A 20,000-nucleotide genomic window follows, 5' to 3' on the forward strand; every position below is an offset into this window, starting at 1 on the left:
TATAGAGGAAATACTTGGCAACCCCAGTGGGACAAGGAAATAGGGTGAGGTGAGTGCAAAGGAGAGAAAGATAGAGACAGTCAACGTGAGAGAGAGAGCCTACCCATGGGGAACAGCGGTGGGTTGGGGGCAGAGTATAAGTAGCACAGAGAGTATACAGGAGATATTTAGAGACAGCAAGCGATGTTGAAAGGAAACTGGAGGGGCCTGCTGTGGGTGGTGGTGGGGTTAGGGGAGATAGTTGTAGGTGAGTTTTGCCAGAGAACAGAGTTGTGTGTGTGTGTGTGTGTGAAGAGAAGTGGGGTTATGGCCGTAAAGGACATGCCTGTATGTATCGATGGCCATGATTTTATGTAGCTTGACATGTCTTCTTAAGTACAACAAATTGCTTGTAGTCTCAATCCTTTGTCATCTCCTCAGTGAGGTTCACTATCTGAAGATCCTTTCTTGCCACTTCATCCCATGTCTTCCTGGGTCTGTCCATTCCACAAGTTCCCTCCACATTTAGAGATCTGCACTTCTTTATGTAGCTGCCTTCATCCATATGCATCACATGACCTTACCAGCAGAGAGAGAGAGGAACTATGAGTTGTGGCCATGTTCCAGGTGAGAGGCTGGAGTATGAAAGAAGATCAGGGATAACTGTCTTACTATAGAGGAAATACTTGGCAACCCCAGTGGGACAAGGAAATAGGGTGAGGTGAGTGCAAAGGAGAGAAGCCTCTTATATCCAATTTTTCTCTTAAATTATTTACACACTGACATTGCCCGTCCATGGAGCTTGCTGTTAGACAGAAAAAAAAGAGAGAGATAACAAAAATCAATCTTCCTAATTCCTTCTTGACTTTTAGTTACTATGTTATGCAAACCAATTCTATATGTATACATTTGATTTATCTCAGCTTTTTGGTCACTAATTCTGAAATAGATTATACCAAGCACAAGCATGATTGTGTTGTTAAGAAGCTTGTTTTACTACCACAAGGGTTTGGAGTTAAGGCCTAATGCCCTTTTATTTGGGAAAATGTCTTCTACAATTGCCCCAGGCTGATCTGTGCCTTCACTTTGTGTGCATGTGGAAGACCATAATGTGTGTGTGTGTGTATGCGTGTGTTATGGTCAGGTCCCATCCCAAACTGCAGCAACAAAGTTCACCTGCTACAGTTCTCAGTCCATCATCACTGCCTCAAGGTCTTGGATACATTCCAGACCAGTATATACACTCAAGTTGTTGATGTAAATGTGACAACATTTTCCTCTTCTTACCTTATGGAGGCGCATGGCTTAGCAGTTAGGGTGTTGAACTCATGATTGTAAGATTGTGGTTTTGATTCCTGGACTGGGCAATACATTGTGTTCTTGAACAAAATACTTCATTTCATGTTGCTCCAGTCCACTCAGCTGGCAAAAATTAGCAGTCCTGCAATGGACTGGAGTCACATTCAGATGTGGGATTTCCACACCATGGAAACCAGGAAACCGGCCCTTATGAGTGGGCATGACTTAGGAAAGTAATTTTACTTTTTTTACTTCTTCTTACATTACTATGAAGTGGGTTCCACAAAGATTAATTTAAATACTTCCAGTTCAGGGTAGTGCATGCAGTGATCAGATAGTTGCAGCTGTCTTTGCCTGATTTTCTTGCTATCTTTGTGTCCCCATCCCACCTCATTTCTTGGAAGACCATATACAAGGAAATGACTTCATAAACAATACACAAATAGGCTGCAAAATGTTTTTAAATCTGCAGATGTAAAACCAAATGTTATAATCTAAATATTATTGTTTCTAATCTAGGCAAAAGGCCAGCTAATTTGAGGAGAGTGGAGTTAGTCAATTATATCAACCCTTACCCCTATCCCATACTTGACTAGTTACTTATTTTATTTGATTCTCTAGCAATTCCAACACTATAACAACTCTTACAATCCCCTGACCCCTGGGAAAATAATAATTCCTCACCACAAACATAAAGAGGCTGAGTATAATTAGTTGAAATGACACCATTACATGCCTGATAATCCTTTTATCAGTACTACAAGAGTGAACAACAGGATGTGAATTTAGAATGTGTGGGAATTTATGTCATTTTTTTTAATTAACCAAAGATATAATTGGAACTTGTTTATTGTAAAGCAAAAAGAGCAGTTGTCTTTCACCTCTATCTGTTTTCATCCGCTTAATTTAAGTCATTCCAGATTATTGTATCAAAAAATGTTTAACTAGATTTTTCATTAGAAAAAAATATAATGTTGTGCTTAATCTAATTTTTGAAAATCAAAAGTGTTCTGTCAAAAGCACTCTTTTAATCTGATATTCAAAGGTATCTTATAGGAAGTGTTACTGGTACCCATTTTGCTTCCTTTTCCCTGATACAATTCTCAACCACAATCACCTCTCTCAGTTCTTCTCCATCTCTCCACTGAGATGCCCTTTTCTGGAAAGCTACTTGGCGATCTTGTGGCTGCTGACGTCATGTAAAATGCATCTGTGCTGGCACCATGTAAAAAGCACTTGCGCTGGTACCACATTCAAAGCACTCATGCTGGTGTCACATAAAAAGCATTGATGCTGACTCCATGTAAAAAGTACCTGTGCTAGTATCACATACAAAACAGCCATGCTGGCACCACAAAAAAATGCACCCGTGCTTGTGCCACATAAACAACACCTATGTTGGTGCCATGTAAAAAGTATCCATGCTGGACCCATGTAAAAAGCACCCATGTTGGCCCCTACATGAAAAAACACCCAATACACTTTGTAAAGTTGTTGGTGTTAAGGGTGTCTAGCTGTAGAAACCATGCCAAAACAGATGTCTGGAACTTGGTGCAGCCCTTCAGCTTGCCAGCTCTTGTCAAACCATCCAATCCATGCCAGTATGGAAAACATATATTAAATGATGATAATGATGAACCATTTATCTTAGTTTGTGATGTTGCAATGTATTATCCATCACCTATAATTCAATACTGTAATTCTTGTTTTAGTTTCTTATCCAATACTAAAATGTTTGGTAAGAAAAAAAAAAATCTCAAATGCCATATTAAGAATGCTTTTGTGTGTTAAAAAGTAGTTTTACTCATTGTATCCAATGACAGACAACATATTATTATGAATGTTATCAGCAATTCCAAAAATTCTTGATTGATATCACTGAATTATCATAATAGAAAGCATAAAAGCATATAGTTATTTCATCAATTTATGAGCAAAAAGAAAAGAAAACAAAACAAATCAAGAAACACAAAAAACAAAACGAAACTAAACAAACAAGCAAAGGAAAACTAACAATATCAAATCAATGTGTTATAATATGAAGAAAGGGAAGAAATTTCAACATTTCAGAAGGATGCTTTGCATTTTATTGTTTTTCTACTCATAGATTGCCCTCTGGACTACCATGTTGACACAAATTAAAAGTCCCAGATTATTTAGACACTGTATTTCATATAATTACTAATTACAGTATTGCTGACATTATCCTAAGATGTCAAGAGAATGTTCTTTTCTACTCTAGGCATAAGACCTGAAATTTTGGGGGAGGGGGCCAGTCGATTAGACCGACTCCAGTACGCAACTGGTACTTAATTTATTAACCCTATAAGGATGAAAGGCAAAGTCACCCTCAGCAGAATTTGAACTCAGAACATAAAGACAGATGAAATACCACTGAGCATTTCACCTGACATGCTGACGTTTCTGCCAGCTTGTTGCCTTGATGTCAAGAGAATGTTATTAATATTCAGTCACTGCAGTAGAAAATGAACAGTAATTCACTGCCTGGAAATCCTAGCCTATGCATCATGTACAGAGGTACTCTGTGCATGTACTCTAATGAACAAACTCTGATGCTTGTTAATATTGAATGAGCAAACTTTGTGAATTTACTCAAGATTGCCTGGCATTGTGACATCTGTTAGGTGCCATGCCTACCACAGACAATAGTAATTAAAAAAAGGCAGTGAGCTAGCAGAAATGTTAGCCCGCCGGGCAATATGCTTAGTGGTATTTCGTCTGTCTTTACGTTCTGAGTTCAAATTCTGCTGAGGTCGACTTTGCCTTTCATTCTTTCGGGGTTGATAAATTAAGTACTAGTTGTGTATTGGGGTCAATCTAATTGACTGGTCCCCTCCCACCAAATTTTGGGCCTTGTGTCTAGAGTAGGGTAATAATTAAAGAAAATAAATGATGAATTTGAAAAAAGTTTTAATTTAAATAAAGCCTCATTTCAACACAATCACATCAACATCATCATTGTCATCATTGTCATCATCCTCATCATCATGATCATCATCTTCATCATCATGAACAACATCCATGTTACATGCTTGTTGGATGATTTGACAGGATCCAATGAGCCTAAGGACTGCATTGCACTCCAGTGTCTGCTTTGGCATGGTTTCTATGGTTGGATACCCTTCCTAATGCCAACTGCATTACAGCATATACTAGGGGCTCTTTTTCATGCCACCAGTGCTTGTGAGGTTGCCATACAGGTCACAAGACTACAAAATCCAAGGTGTATGTGTGTGTGTGAGGGGAGATCACTTTATGCCAGATGATGAGGGTTACAGTATGAAAGAAGGGAAGGAGCAGCACAGACCCTTGTACATGATATACATGACTCCTTTACAATGTTTAAAAAGGAGAGTGAAAATGAACCAGTTGGAGCTGCAAAAAGAAAAATAGTGATTATAAGGTACCTAGATATCACATATTGTGAAATAGTTAATATCTTGCTATAATGTATGCTTAAGTAAGAGAGTATTATAATATTTATAATAATGTATGTTTAAGTAAGAGAGTATTATAATATTTATAATATTGTATGCTTAAGAAAGAGAGTATTATAATACTTATTTCTTTTGTACTAGTAGATTCAGACATTAAATGATGTACTATGTTATCATACGTATTTAGAACAAAATGATACTATGTAAACATAAAATACAAACAAACAAAATCCTTTTTGCAAGCATGGAAAACAGATATCAAAGTATTGTTTTATGCTGCTGTATCTAACAGTGAATACAAAGGCAAGTTTGGTGAATTAAGTAATGCCCTAGTTCAGAAATGAGAAAAAGGTTTTATATTTAAGTAGACATTGAAAAGTATGCACTTGAAGAATTCTGTTAATAAGTGCAGTTTATATAAAGTATTTTAATATCACAATTGTCAAAATGATGATGGGTATGAATAATATTTGAATTGTTTACTATGCTGTAAATATTCATATGCTATCTGACATATCTACTTGCATGTCCTAAAGTAAAGTTATATTGTTACTTAAACTGAATCCTATACATATGTTATGTCACCTTCTTTGGTCCTTTATGGAAATACTGAAGTGTTATGCTATATAGTAATTAATATATTGAGTTTGCATTTTTCTTTATTCTACCATGTTTCCTGTTATATTACACTTTTAGTGCTTTTTTTAATGACAAAAGTTTACTTTATGCAGTAAAATATAATGTAATATATATATATATATATATATATATATATATATATATATATATATATATATATATATATATATATATATATATGTAAATATTCAGTAATTAATAATAATATTTTATAATCTTAAAGCTTTTAAGTGATCTCTGTGTATTGACTAAAGAAAATAGTCTAATATTGGGGCATATAAGCCCTTGATGGAAAAAGTGGATTTTCCATACAAATCGGATGGAAAACCCTCTTTTTCCATTGTGGGCTTATATACCCCAATATTAGAATACTAGGCTATTTCTCTTTAGTCAATACATGGTGATTGCTTATAATCTTTAAACTTATAAAATATTATCATTTACAGAATTGTCATTCATCACTGCTTCTCAAATCATCATCATCACATATATGTACACACACACACACACACACACACATACACATGGTCTGATCAATAAGTATCCAATCTCTTGCCTTAGTAATGAAGCTAAAACATGCAGAGTGAAGCCACTTGGCACAGATTGACCTTGAACTCTGCTGTGCTTATGCACACTAGGTTTTAATGTTCTATCTCACTTCTACTGTTTAGAGCAGTGCTTCGAAGGAACATGTGTAGTGTGTGATTGTCACATTGACCATGACAGAGAAAGTTGAGCAGAGAATCTGCATCAAATTTTGCTAAAACCTTGGCAATACCTGCTCAGGTATGCAAAGTTTTGAAAACTTTTCATGATTCTTGACACAATCAAGGAGATCTTGTGCAACTGAAACCCAAGTGTCATTTTGGTCAGCTGAAAGCAGTTTTGGCACAGACTTGGCAGACATGCATCTCATACCCAAATCTTCAGTGATAATGAACTGAACTGGACCATAACTAATCTGCACATCCTCTGATAACTCACGGATTGTGATTTGACGATTTTACCTCACAGCTGCACACACATCTGCAATGTTTTTGTCAGTTCTGCTGGTTGTGGGTCTCCCAGAATGTTCGTCACTATCGACATCTTAGCCATTTTGGAAACATCTGAACCACTCATATATTTGTGTGTGACTCATACACTCCTCTCCATACACTTTCTGCAACTTTGCGTAAGCTTCTGAGCAGGTATCACCATGAGAACTTTCTCTGTCATGGTCAATGCGATGATTTCACACTACACATGTTCCTTCCAAGCACTGATGTAAACAGTGGCGGTGAGCTAGAATGGTAAAACTTAGTGTGCATGCACAGCAGAATCCAAGGTCAATTTATACCAAGTGGCTTTGCTCTGCGTGCTGCAGCTTTGTTACTATGGCAACAGTCCGGATACTTATTGATCAGATCTTCAGATCTTGTATGTATATATATATATATATATATATATATATATACACACACACATGTACACACAAGCACACACACACATACACATATTCATATATATTACAAAATATCCTTCCTCATCTATTTTAGCTGTCCACTGTTAATATCAGCACAAGAGCTGGCAAAAGAGAATGTCAGGGAACTTTCAAATTCCATGCATTCAACAAATGAATGATATATGTATATGTATATATACATATAGAAAGAAAGAGAGAGAGAACTGTAAATGAAATTAAATAAGTAATTTTACTTTTTACTTGTTGATTTAATGGATAACATTGCTAAATGTGAATGATTATAGCTCATGGAATATATATCCTGATCATTTTCTGAAAGTTTTCAAATAAACCTGAGATTAGTAACATTCATTGAAGAATTTAAGTTAGTTGTAAATTAATAATTGTTTTCCATTTGAAGCCTGTTCTTAGCTAAATATTATGTATGCAGGTCAATCAAAGGTTGCCTAAGAGGTGTTAGTAGATTTCAGTAGACTGATAGAGAATCGATACTTTAAGTAGAGCAAATGCAAACATGCGAATAACAGTGTGAGCAGCCAAGTACTGGAGGCCTTGGAGCATTCAATGGTTTATGGGAAATAATCAATAATATATGTTTCTCTTTAACTAATTTAATGCTGGTGCTGTTTAAGTAACTACTGCTAATGCTGGTATCAAAGAGAACTTCTCTTTGTACGAAGGTTTAGACTAGATCTAAATGATAGCAACAAAATATGGTGTTAGAAGACCAGTGATAACAGGGAACATACAGCATACTGATGAGGTATGAATTGAATGAGATCTGTTAAGTATGCAGCCTGATTTTAAGCAACAGACTTTTGGCAAATGGACTCAGAAAAGTAGTGTTTTAAATACAAGCAGCAGGTAACTGGAACTGGATGGATTCATCACCGTCATCATTTATAGCCAAATGTGCTTGCAGATTCTCATTGAGAGACACAACCTCATCCACTCCATCATTCTAGATCCAAGATTCATAACTTTATGTCATGACCAACTTTTGAATTTGTTAAAATATGCCTGTGGCTCTTGTATATAAAACTGTAACCCTGATGCCCATTTCTATTACTGAAAATTCTTATATGAGAAAAATTAAAATATTCCTGTCATAAATGTCTATTTAAATATTGTCAACTGCACAATGGCTCACAAATGCTTTAAATTTGAAAGTTAAAAAAAAATCATTTGGGATCCTTTTGTGGTTAATGACCCACTTGTTGCCAACTCTTGTACTAGATCATCCTCAACCAAGATGTCCCAGCTAATCTGGTTCAGTATTCGAAGTTGACTGCAACAGTGGGATGTTCCAGTAAGCAGATAACATGGTGGTGCCTGTCTTCTACAAGATGTAGTTGACCTTGACTTTTCTGTGAGAATCTCTTCCACTATTAAATAGGGTTTATTTTTAATCCTGCTGGAGCCCCACACACTACTTTTCTACCTATTGAACTGGAATGAAAAAAATCAGTTTAGTCACAGCCCACCTGGCAATGACATCAGGTGTAATGAGTTACATGGTACCAGTAGCAGATAAAACCTGGTCTAAGATAGTGAATAGATTCATAAATAACGTAAATATATTACAATACATGCTTAAAATATATGATTGCAGAGATACATATGTAAAATCTGAAAGCATAATTCAGTTCAAATAGTGTTCTTAAAAATGTACATTGAAAATATATATATAAATATATATATATAAATATATATATATATATATATATATATATATATATATGTATGTATCTCAAAACAAAAAAAGTTTACATATCACATTGATTTTGAATGCGTTTTAATTAAAGAAATTTATGAAAAGGAAATTAGAGAAGGAAAACAATATCGCAATTTAAGAAATAAACTATTAAAACTGCATCAAATGCTGTCTACAAGACTAAAGTAAGAAATTGGGGTATGATATTTATAAATATTTAAAAATAACTATATCATGATAATTAGTGATAAAATATGAAATAGCTTTTCTGCATAATTTATTTAATATCTCTCTTTATAATTCAAATCTATATATATATAATTTGGCCTATTCACCTTACCAGTGGAATGGTATCATTTGAAAGCTAAAGCGATGCAAAGCACATTGTGACCAATGATGTATAACAGCTTCCGATAGTCTGGTCAGTCATATGATCACACACACACATACGCACACACACACACACACACACACACACACACACACACACATATATATATATATACATACACACAATATTTTCTCTCTATTGCCTGTGTCACTCCTAAATATTTATTACGACCAAACAATAATAATGCACTGAGACAAAGTTTTATGTCTGTGAAATCAGCCATTGACCAATAAAAAGAATACTTACACACATAGACAGTTTTTTTTCCTTTTATCTTTTGTCTTTTACTTGTTTTAGTCATTAGATTGTGGCCATGCTGGGGCACCACCTTGAAGGGTATAGTTGAACAAATCGATCCTGTACTTCTTTTTTAACCCTGGAAATTATTCTATTGATCTCTTTTTGCGGAAATGCTAAGTTACAGGGATGGAGGACAAACACAAACACACAAACACATACATATATATGACAGGCTTCTACATATTTTTTATCTACCAAATCCACGCACAAGGCATTGATTGGCCTGGGGCTATAGTAGAAGAGACTTACCCAAGGTGCTGCACAGTCAGACTGAACCTGAAACTACATGATTGCAAAGCCAATCACAGACCCATGTCTACACCTACAAATTGAAACTTTAATTGAAAGCATCTTTTTAATTAGAATTTTAATTGAAAATATCTTTTTAATTAAAAAAATTGTATTTAGATTACAGATGGATTTTTGTTTTAGAGGATTTATAGCTACAGTACATATTTTTGTATGTAAATATATTTTTATGCATGTACACACACGCACACACATACGCACTTGCGCGCACACACACGTACGCACTTGCGCGCACACACACTTGTATATAAATATATATGTATAAATGATGGAATCTCCTATCGAAAATGATGTATGAGCATTAAGTTTTTGCTCAATGACCTGCACAAATGATCTGTTTAGAGTGATCAAATGTATGTGCTGTACATAAGCTCACTCCCTCCTTCAAATGAACATTGTCTGTACAGGTGCGCTTGTGTGCCACATGTCAGATGTCAAAATGATTTCAGTGCAATGTGAAATGAAGTGTTTTCCTCAAGAACACAATGCTCCACCTGCTCTTGGAATTGAACCCATAATCTAGCAACCACGAGTACAACACCCTAAGCACTAGGCCACATGCCTTCACTATACATAAATATATATATTCGTGTACTTCACTCTGCAGAGTGGTTGGTGTTAGGAAGGGCATCTAGTTGTAAAAGCCCTGCCAAAACAGACATAGAAGCATGGTGCAGGCTCCTGCTTGGCCAGCTCCTGCTTGGCCAGCTCCTATCAAACTGTCCAACCCATGCCAGCATGGAAGAAGGACGTAAAACGATGATGATGATGATGATGATGATTGTGAGTGTGTGTGCGTGTGTCTGTTTGTGCATGCATAATATGTTAGGCTAACATTGTTTTAGACTTGAAATTTATTGAATTATAAATGAGTTCTGTTTGGGGCCTCTGAATGCCCAAATTATGAAATTAGGTCCCAGACTCCTAAAATAATTTTGACATAATTATTTACATTTGTAATTACATTTTCTTACTTAAATTGAGACAGTTAAAATTTTCAAAATCTACTTTCCAATGTAAACAAAATATTTATATACTTCAAATACAAATGGAATATGTTTATGTACAAAAAACTGTACTTTTCAAAAAAAAAAAATAATAATTTTAATCTTTTTATTTCTTTTGCATATTCTAAATCATTGATATTCAAAACAGAAATATAAAGACTGTTTTAAAAATGTTACTCGAGTGTCAAAAAAGAAAGAAAAAAGAAAAATCCACTCTAAAATGAATAAGTACTGTTTTTTACATTGTCTAGACTCTGATGATATTGAAAAGTCATCATTATTTTGCATCCATTTTTCTGTACTAGCATGGGTTAGATGATTGAACAAATTAGAGAACTGTACTAAACTCCATTATCAGCTTTGGCATGTTTTCTATGGCAACATACCCTTCTTAATGCCAACCTCTTTACAGAGTGTAGTGGGTGCTTTTTCTGTGATACCAGCATTTGAGAGATTGCCATATAACTCTCATGACTAAGGTCTTACTCACCTGTGTGGGAGTGGAGTAAAGAGTGAGGTGGCTTTATGCTAAGTGTGGACAGGTTAAAGTTTCAGTCATTAGACTGCAGCCATGCTGGGACATTACTTTGAAGGATTTTTACTCAAATGAATCAACCCCAGTACTAATTTTATTTCTTAACCCTGGTATGTATTCTATCGATCTCTTATGCTGAACCGTTAAGTTATGGGTATGTAAACACACCACTGGTTGTCAAGTGGTGGTGGGGAACAAACACAGACATAAAGACACACATATAAATATATTCTTTTTTTAATTCTTTTATTCTTTTACTTGTTTCAGTCATTTGACTGAGGCCATACTGGTGCACTGCTTTTAGTCAAACAAAATGACCCCAGGACTTATTCTTTGTAAGCCTAGTACTTATTCTGTCATTCTCTTTTGCTGAACTGCTAAGTTATGGGGGTGTAACCACTAAATTATGGGGGCGTAAACACACCAGCATCGGTTGTCATGCGATGGGGTGGGGGACAAACACAGACACACAAATATATACATATATATGTACATATACAACAGGCTTCTTTCAGTTTCCATCTACCAAATCCACTCACAAGGCTTTGGTCAGCACAAGGCTATATTAGAAGGCACTTTCCCAAGGTGCCATGCGGTGGGACTGAATCCAGAACCATATTGTTAGGAAGCAAGCTTATTACCACACAGCTATTGTCTGCACCTGTAAAATAAGTTGTCCAAGGTTCCACAGTATATGATTGAACCCAGGATCTTATAAATGTAAAGCGAAACCTCTTAATGAAGGAACCATGCTGCTCTGCCTGAATAAGCCATGTATAACACTGAAAGGTGATCTCAAGACACTGAGCCTAATGAAGAAGATGACAAAGTGCTGAGATATCTGGAGTCTTGCTGTACTCAAGAAAACTCGTCCACCACAGCAGAATTGTTAATGCTCTCCTCCCAGCTGAAGGGGTTTTTTTTTTCGGTTTTGCTAGAACCTTGTGTCAGTGTCATCTAAAAAGCACCTGCACCATTGCTGCATAAAAAGCACCTGTGCTGACGCCACGTAACAGGCACTTGCAATGGGGCCAAGTTTTATTTTGCAATTATTTATTTGAAATACAAGATCATTAAATATGTTTTTTTAATTAAAAATGTGTTCTAAACATTTTTCTTTTCTTTCTGTTACTCTTTTTTTTTTGCCATCAGTATGTTTCCAATGAAAAAGGCAGTAAGTTGGCAGAATTGTTAGCAATCTGGGCTGAATGCTTAATGGCATTTTGTCTGTCTGTATGTTCTGAGTTGAAATTCTGCTGAGGCCAACATTGCTTTCCATCCTTTTGCGGTTGATAAAATAAGTACCAGTTGAGTACTGGGGTTGATGTAATCAACTTACTCCCCCCCCCCCCAAAAAAAAACTTGCTGGCCTTGTATGAAAATTTGAAATCAGTATATTTCCAATGAAATTAAGGTGGCAGGTTGGAAGACTTGTTAGCATGCCAGGCAAAATATTTAGTGGCATTTTGTCCATTTTCATGTTCTGAGTTCAAATGCTGCTTAGCATAAAGCTGCCTCACTCTTTGACTTTGCCTTTCATCCTTTCAGGGTTGATAAAGTAAGTTCCAGTTGAACATTGCGATCAATGCAAATGACTTACCCCTCCCCACTGAAATTGCTGGTCCTATGCCAAAACTTGAAATCAATATGTTTCCAATGAAATGGTGACCATTGTTTTAGTGTTGAAATTTATCAAATTACAAATGAGTTTTGTTTTAGGTTACTAAATGTCCAAATAATGAAATTACATCCTAGACTCTTAAATTTAAAAATCAAAAGACAAAAATTGTTTTAAAGTTAGTACAATTAATATAATTCTAATGATGTACCAACCACAATTTTCACATTTGAATTTATCGAGTTATTGTCTAATGTCCTCCAAGTGTTTTGTCCCACTGTGAATTGGTTTCTCCAAACTGCTTTATCCATGACAGAAACATTACGTATCCCTTTTATTATTGATAGAGATAACCTTTTTTAAAAAAAAGTTACTATGAAATCATTACATTTATCATTTGGTCAGTTAACCATTTCAGATTTAGCTGTTATTCTTAAAGATAGTTGAAGGTTATTATCTCTTGCATATGATAAAATAACATTTTAAAATTAAGATCAATATCACACTTTATAACCTCTACAATACAGTGTTCTTATAGCACCACAAGTTTATTACATGCATTACTTTAATTATAATTACATTTCATTCTATATCTATTGTCATATATGGATAAGCATTTATAAAATCTTCTCTGTATGGAATATTATCTTATTTGGTAATACTTTAATGATGTTTATTATTATTATTATTATTATTATTATTGGTGGTAGTGGTGGTAGTAGTAGTAGTAGTAGTAGTAGTAGTATTATCTATACCATACAGTTAAATCTTAATATAATTGAACAAGATTTGTTATTGTCCTGAAAAGCTGATATCTTCCTTCACAAAATTTCACACACATGCACACACCCACTATCTCTCTCTTACGCACAAACAGACCCCCCCACACACACATACACACTCACAAACATACACACACACACATGTATATATATATAAAATTAGGCTATGTTCAATTTTGCTAATAAAAGGTGATGTGACCTATTTATCCCATGATGAAAAAAAAAATTCAATGTTAGTTGGAAGAGTTCAAAATAAAGAAAAAAACCTACAAGAAGTTTGATGTGTTTCCATATTGTATTCTTGGTTTCTTTTCTCTACTAATAATCAAATGCAATAGTGTTACTGAGTAGATTATCATATGTTTTTTTTGTTTATTATCCTCTCATACACTCATATTTATTTCACTTTGCTCTTTCGCAATACTTTCACATCCATACAAACAGTAACAAACAAGTGTGTGAAGGGTGGGGAATGTGCTTAGAATATGAACAGATCATGTTATTTATATTCTTTGTTTTGCCATACTATGTTATGGTAAATCACAAAATACTTATTATTTTCTATAAAACACAATATTCTTCCTAAAGCTCTGGAAGAATTAAGACAGCCGTCACAAATACAAATGAAGTAAATAAGAATGTTGACATGATCAAACTTAAACACATAAAGACAGCAATGTGAAGCTTTTCTACATTTAATCAAATATATTTTGTTTTCTTGAACTTTGGAATGTGATGGTATGTTGGTATAAGTATATTGATTTTGATGTAGCATTGGTGAATAATTTTGGTTATTGGATATACTTGGTTCAATTTCATTTCTACTGTTTCTCAACTATATTAATTGAATTAAAATTTCATTATTTGATTTGATATTTTACTCCTTCTAGCTAGACTTGAATTTGAAACAGAAAAATTAACATAGACTCAATGAATTAATTTATTATATGCAACACAAATTAAAGATATTTTTCTAGGCAATTTATTTCTATAACTTAGAAAACAAGCAAAATTTAAAACCTGTTTAATGTAGACTTTTACCTTCATTAACCTTCTGCTTTACCTGATAACTATTTTAAAGCTGTAGGAATATTTCAGATAATGTCTCTTTGAAACTTTAATCTTTTGTTTAATTTCTTGAATTTATGTAATAAGTTTTAGAATATTTAAATAAGCTTGCATTGGATAGATTTACAACTATTACTTTCCATGTTTTCTTTTATTTTTCTTTCTTTTTTCTTTATTTCAAATGAGTGAAAATACTATTTTCTGATTTGAGATGCTGTTACAAAAATTTTATTTTTCTGATTTTTTGTTTCTTTCAGATGTATTTTTGGAGAGTAAAGCTGACTGTCAAGTGCCTTCAAACCACAAACGGTCTGAGTCAAATGCAACCACAGTTTCAGAAAATAGTTTCCGAAGACAGTTTCTTCATCGAAACAAAAAAGTAGTTTTACGCAAAGATAGTCAAACTGAATATCAAAGATTTTCTGCTAAATTCTTAGGTGAGTAAAGCATTGAAGTCAAAATTTCTTACATAATATTTTGTGTGAAGAAAACCATACAAGTTTTGATTTAACTCTTACTATTTCATAGAGATTTCCCTCGAAATTAAGACACCTATTTGTTTACTTATATTCTTGTTTATTAAAATATTATTTTTATTCTTCATTTTGTTGATAGGCCTAAAACTATTATCTCAAGTGAGTATAGTCGTCAAACATTTAAGTCGTGTTGTAATCAGACACTTTAAATGTAACCCCTTTGTAAACACTAGTGATATGTCTGGTAATCTTTTTTGTTTGTTTATATTCATTTTTTTTTTGCCCTCATGTATTTTGTCTCTCTATTATAATTAGTATTTTCTCTATTTAATTCTAGATCTTTCTCCCCTTGTTATTATAATATGAGTGATTGTTTAGATGTCCATAGCCCAGTCTCTCCTGCTCTGTGTCTGATTCTGACTCCATTAAACACTTAGTTCTAATATCGTTATGCTTGTAATTATTATTGATTAAATTCTCCAGCTAATTTCATTTTGCCTCTCTGATAATTTTGATCAAATTAATAAATACTAGTTATATAAATAAACAGTTCAAAATGAAATTAAAATTACTCTTTTTTTTTAATATAAATGTTCTCTTTTTTTCATTGTAGTTAAAGTGCATTTAAATTTTAAATATGGTTTCTTAATTTTGATATTTGATACATTTGGTTTTTGTTCTGTCGATATTTATTTAAATAATCAGAAAATTTTTGTCCTTCTTTAGTTTAATTTCACAAATAATTTTTTATTACAGTATATAGTTAAATATTAAATAAGATAGCACAAAATAAACTGAAATTTGTCTCTATAGCTAGCAAACTATGTAAGGTTTCACACAGACTCAATATGTCTCTCTCTCCTTTACACTCTGTCTTTTCTGCCTCTCTCTCACTCTGCATATGTGTGTGTGTGTGTGTAATGAAACTGAAAGCTTATCTCACGACACAAGTTCCGTGTCACCACAATCTTCAAAGGAAGTTGCCTGTCTGTCTGTCTTGCTCAGGAAAAATATATAGAATATATATGTACTTATTTTAATATCTATAACTCACTGTATTTTTCATGTGTTATTTTGTTTAAGTCATTATATTATGTTATTGCTCTGAAACTGAAATATTCTATTTCAATCTGTGCTTTACTAAATTCTGCACAAATAAATATTATCATAGTCAGTTGATTGTAAATTCTTGTTATGGCCTAGAAACATAATAAACTGGAAAGGCTGAGAACCAAACACTGATGAACACCCACCTATATCCAAAATTCCTTGCTGAATGCATTGTTAGCTCTCAGATTGTTGACAGTATCTCTGTACATGGCTTGTATGGTTCTCAGCCACACCTCCTATTCTTAGGGAACACTAAACACCAAAGTGAAGTACCTTTGTGAAATAGGTTCAGTGGTTTGCTCAATATCAAAATTTCTGCAGTTGGTTTGCTAAGAACAGTTATTACCTTTCCTAACACAAACCTGTACTGTATCTTATCCAAACTATTTTATTCCCTAACTAGTTGTGCTATAACTCTTTCTGTTACTTTCATAACTTATTCCATCAGCTTGTTACCTCTGGAGTTACTTCTTCCTAGAATAGCTTCTTTACACCTGCAGCAAATGATGATGATCTTGAAACACCAATCATTGAAAACAACCCTTCCTGTATTATTTGATTTACTTTACAAATGAAGTAGTCCATGTCCTATTTCACTGACATTTCCATCACCTCAGCAACTCATCATACAGCTTTCAGTTTTGATAGGTGGTCATTCTGTTAGATCCACTACAAGTTATTCTCCCTCTCACATATATTTTCTTCACTTGCCCGTCTCATTATAAAAGATTTTCTATGCTTCTTTCTTAGTGTAAATGAGAATGACTGTGATGCAATCACTGCATATTCTCACTAACTACATCCTGAGTCATACACTGCTTTGCAAGAAAGAACACTTCGTGCCACTGATCCTCTCATAGCACAATGCTCACTCTTCTTGATTCTTTTGTTGCTAAGTATACTTGATATCCAGCCTCTCTTCTATCTATTTATATTGTTCTTTGTTCTTATCTTCTTCCACTTTTCTAGACTTGTTTTTTTTTAGTTTTTATGGCTCTGTCAGTTGTACTGTTCCACCATCATGTTACCTTCCATCTGGTTATAATATTCCTCTATTCACAGATCTTGTTTGTGGCTTGTAACATATTATTTTGCAGAAATTCTCTGTTGTATGTTATAAATTGCTATCTTCTCCCCCTCAACATGTGTGTACTTCTATGAATTCACATCTGGCAAAGAAATCTTTCAGCTTCCATATATTCTTTTTCCAAATTAAGTTGTGTACTCTAATGTCAATACTCTCAAGAATGAGGAAGAATTGAAAAGTAATGAAAATATGAATTGCAAAACAAAAAATCTCAATTACCATATCACAGGCCCACAGTGCAATGAAAATTATAAACTAAACAGGATTAAAATTAATAGATCAATTTAGAGTACATAATCAACAAATTTAAGCTTCATCTCATAGAAATGTTCTATGTAGTTTACACCTAGAAATTTGTGTGAATGGAAAATTGAAAATATTCGGTTTTTTTCCCTTCAAAATAATGAAAGAAAGGGATCAACTGTAAAAGGCATGAAAAAGAGTTCTTTGCAAGAATTCTAAATCCAAAAGTAAACCAGAACTAGTCAACGTTATTATTAAAAGCAAGTACTTCTATACAGATTATTTTGTAATATGTACATTTAAAAAGTTGAAAACATTAAAGTATGCCTAACTCAACATACTCCTTCCATAAGGTCTGCTTCAATCAGTATTTCTTTTAAAAAAGGTTCTTTGATACAATTAATAAATTTTTACTTGAGGGCATCTTTCTTCAAATACTGTGACTGTATCAAGAAAATTTTCTAAAAACTTATTGGATATGTATGAGTGCATCAATGGTGAAGGGTGACTAGGAAGCTAGGGCATGCAGCCCACCCCACTCCACCCACTGAGGTTGGTGGTGGTGGTGAGGTTTCTGAGTGTTCCACTGTACCCCGTTTTCTGTGGAAAGTTTAGTATTATATAAGCTTTGAGATATGGGGAGTCTGAAAATGAAAATAGCCGCCCCTCCCCATGATGCACTGTTTTAATAAGACACAAGTAACATTGGAAATCACCTTCCAATGATTTCATCCAATGATTTCATCCATTCAAGCCGTTGATGTTGAGAAAAAAGTTGAAATTCTTTTTAAAGTTTGAAAGAAAATTTGACATTCACAAACTCTTGAAGCTGATTGAGCGAGTACTAAGTTAAGTGAATGTGTATAACAATGTACAACTTCTGTCAGTGATGCAACTTTTCTCTCTTTACTGACATTGACTGATCCCCTAAACCTTTCTTGAAGCCGGTGTCAAGTCAATGGCACCCATGCTGATGGCATGTAAAAAGCATCCACTACAATCTCAGTGTGGTTGGTGTAAGGAAGGGCGTCCAGTTGTTAAAACGTTGCCAAATCAGATTGGAACGTGGTGCTGCCCACCAGCTTACCAGCTTTCAGTTGAACCATCCAACCCATGGAAAGCAGACATTAGATGATATATATATATATATATATATATATATATATATATATATATGTAGAGAGAGAGAGAGAGAGAGAGAGAGAGAGAGAGAGAGAGGGAGGGGGAGGGAGAGGGGAAAGAGAGAGGGAGTGAGCAATAGATATAGGGATGTATTGAAAATATATATCATGTCAAGTTTGATATTTCTATTCAGTATTTTTCATATATTCTTATTAATCGTTTATGTTTAGTTTGGAACATTAGTTTCTCTAAATCCATTTAGTCGTCATCTTTCAAGTCATTTTTAATTTAAACACAAGGTAAGTGATTTTTTTATGTGAAGGGTTAGTTGATTAGTCAACCCCAGTACTTGACTGATACTTTATTTTGTCAACTCCAAAAGGATGAAAGGCAATTAGTAGTATGAGTAATAATAGTAATAATGGTTTCACATTTTGGCTCAAGAAGGCCAGCAAGTTTTGGGGAGGAGCTAAGCTGATTATATCAACCGCAGTTCTCAGCTGGTACTTACTTTATTGACCTTGAAACGATGAAAGGCAAAGCGGACCTCAACAGAATTTGAACTCAGAACATGGCGTGTTAACAATTCTGCCAGCTCACCCACCTTAGTAATAATAGCAATAATGGTATGTTGTTTATGCACTTTGCAAAGGATTTTGGAAAAGATTTTATAATTGATAAAAATCATCAATAATGCATTTAAGGTAACTTTTAGGAAATCCTGGTTGATTTCATGATATAATTTGATTTGTATGTTTAACTTAGATTTGTATTTTACTTATAATAAAGCTTCCCTAATTATTCTCATTTTTTTTTTTTTTGGAATTCTCTATAAATTTGAAGTGCTGTCAACTTTTGTTTTTCTATTCAGTTTTATTTTGTGTACTGTATTATACAGAGTTGCAGTTGCTCCCTGTTGTAAATGCATGGTCAACTAATGAGAAAGTATTGTACTTGTGTGTCCAGTGTAATAGTTTGATTCATGAAGTTTACAATTTTCATGCTTATATTGAAATTTGTATTTTACATCAGTTGTCTGAAGTATGTTCTGTGGTTTGCTAGTTTGTGGTCCCATTTTGATATATGGAGTTTTTTTCAAACTTATGGTATTGAAATATTTTCTGATTTTGAGTTTGTGGTCAGCTGTGGTTTATGTTGTGATTTTAGTGATGTATACACCAATTTTATAAATTAAACCAAATTCTACAAAGAAATGAGAATAACTAGGGAAGTTTTATTAATAGCAAAACACAAGCCTAAATTAAATGCATATATCATAAATAAGAATATATCAAGAAATCTATCAAGACATGTCATTATATTTATACATATTTATACAGGAGTGGCTGTGTGGTAAGTAGCTTGCTTACCAAGCACATGCTTCCGGGTTCATTCCCA

The 20,000-nt window shown here is 33.9% G+C and overlaps 1 protein-coding gene across 4 annotated transcripts in view; it reads left to right on the forward strand.

The window, feature by feature from the left end:
* The window catches only part of LOC106868868 (uncharacterized), a 358,699-nt gene that overhangs the window by 124,773 nt on the left and 213,926 nt on the right, over positions 1–20,000 (forward strand). For all 4 annotated transcript variants that reach the window (XM_014914318.3, XM_014914316.3, XM_052971228.2 and 1 more), the window contains exon 5: positions 14,822–15,001. In XM_014914318.3, the coding sequence (XP_014769804.1) occupies positions 14,822–15,001 (180 nt within the window). The remainder of the gene's footprint in view (positions 1–14,821; positions 15,002–20,000) is intronic.

Source organism: Octopus bimaculoides, chromosome 10 (assembly GCF_046866305.1).
Source record: "Octopus bimaculoides isolate indiv1 chromosome 10, ASM4686630v1, whole genome shotgun sequence".
Taxonomy (NCBI): Eukaryota; Metazoa; Mollusca; class Cephalopoda; order Octopoda; family Octopodidae; genus Octopus; species Octopus bimaculoides.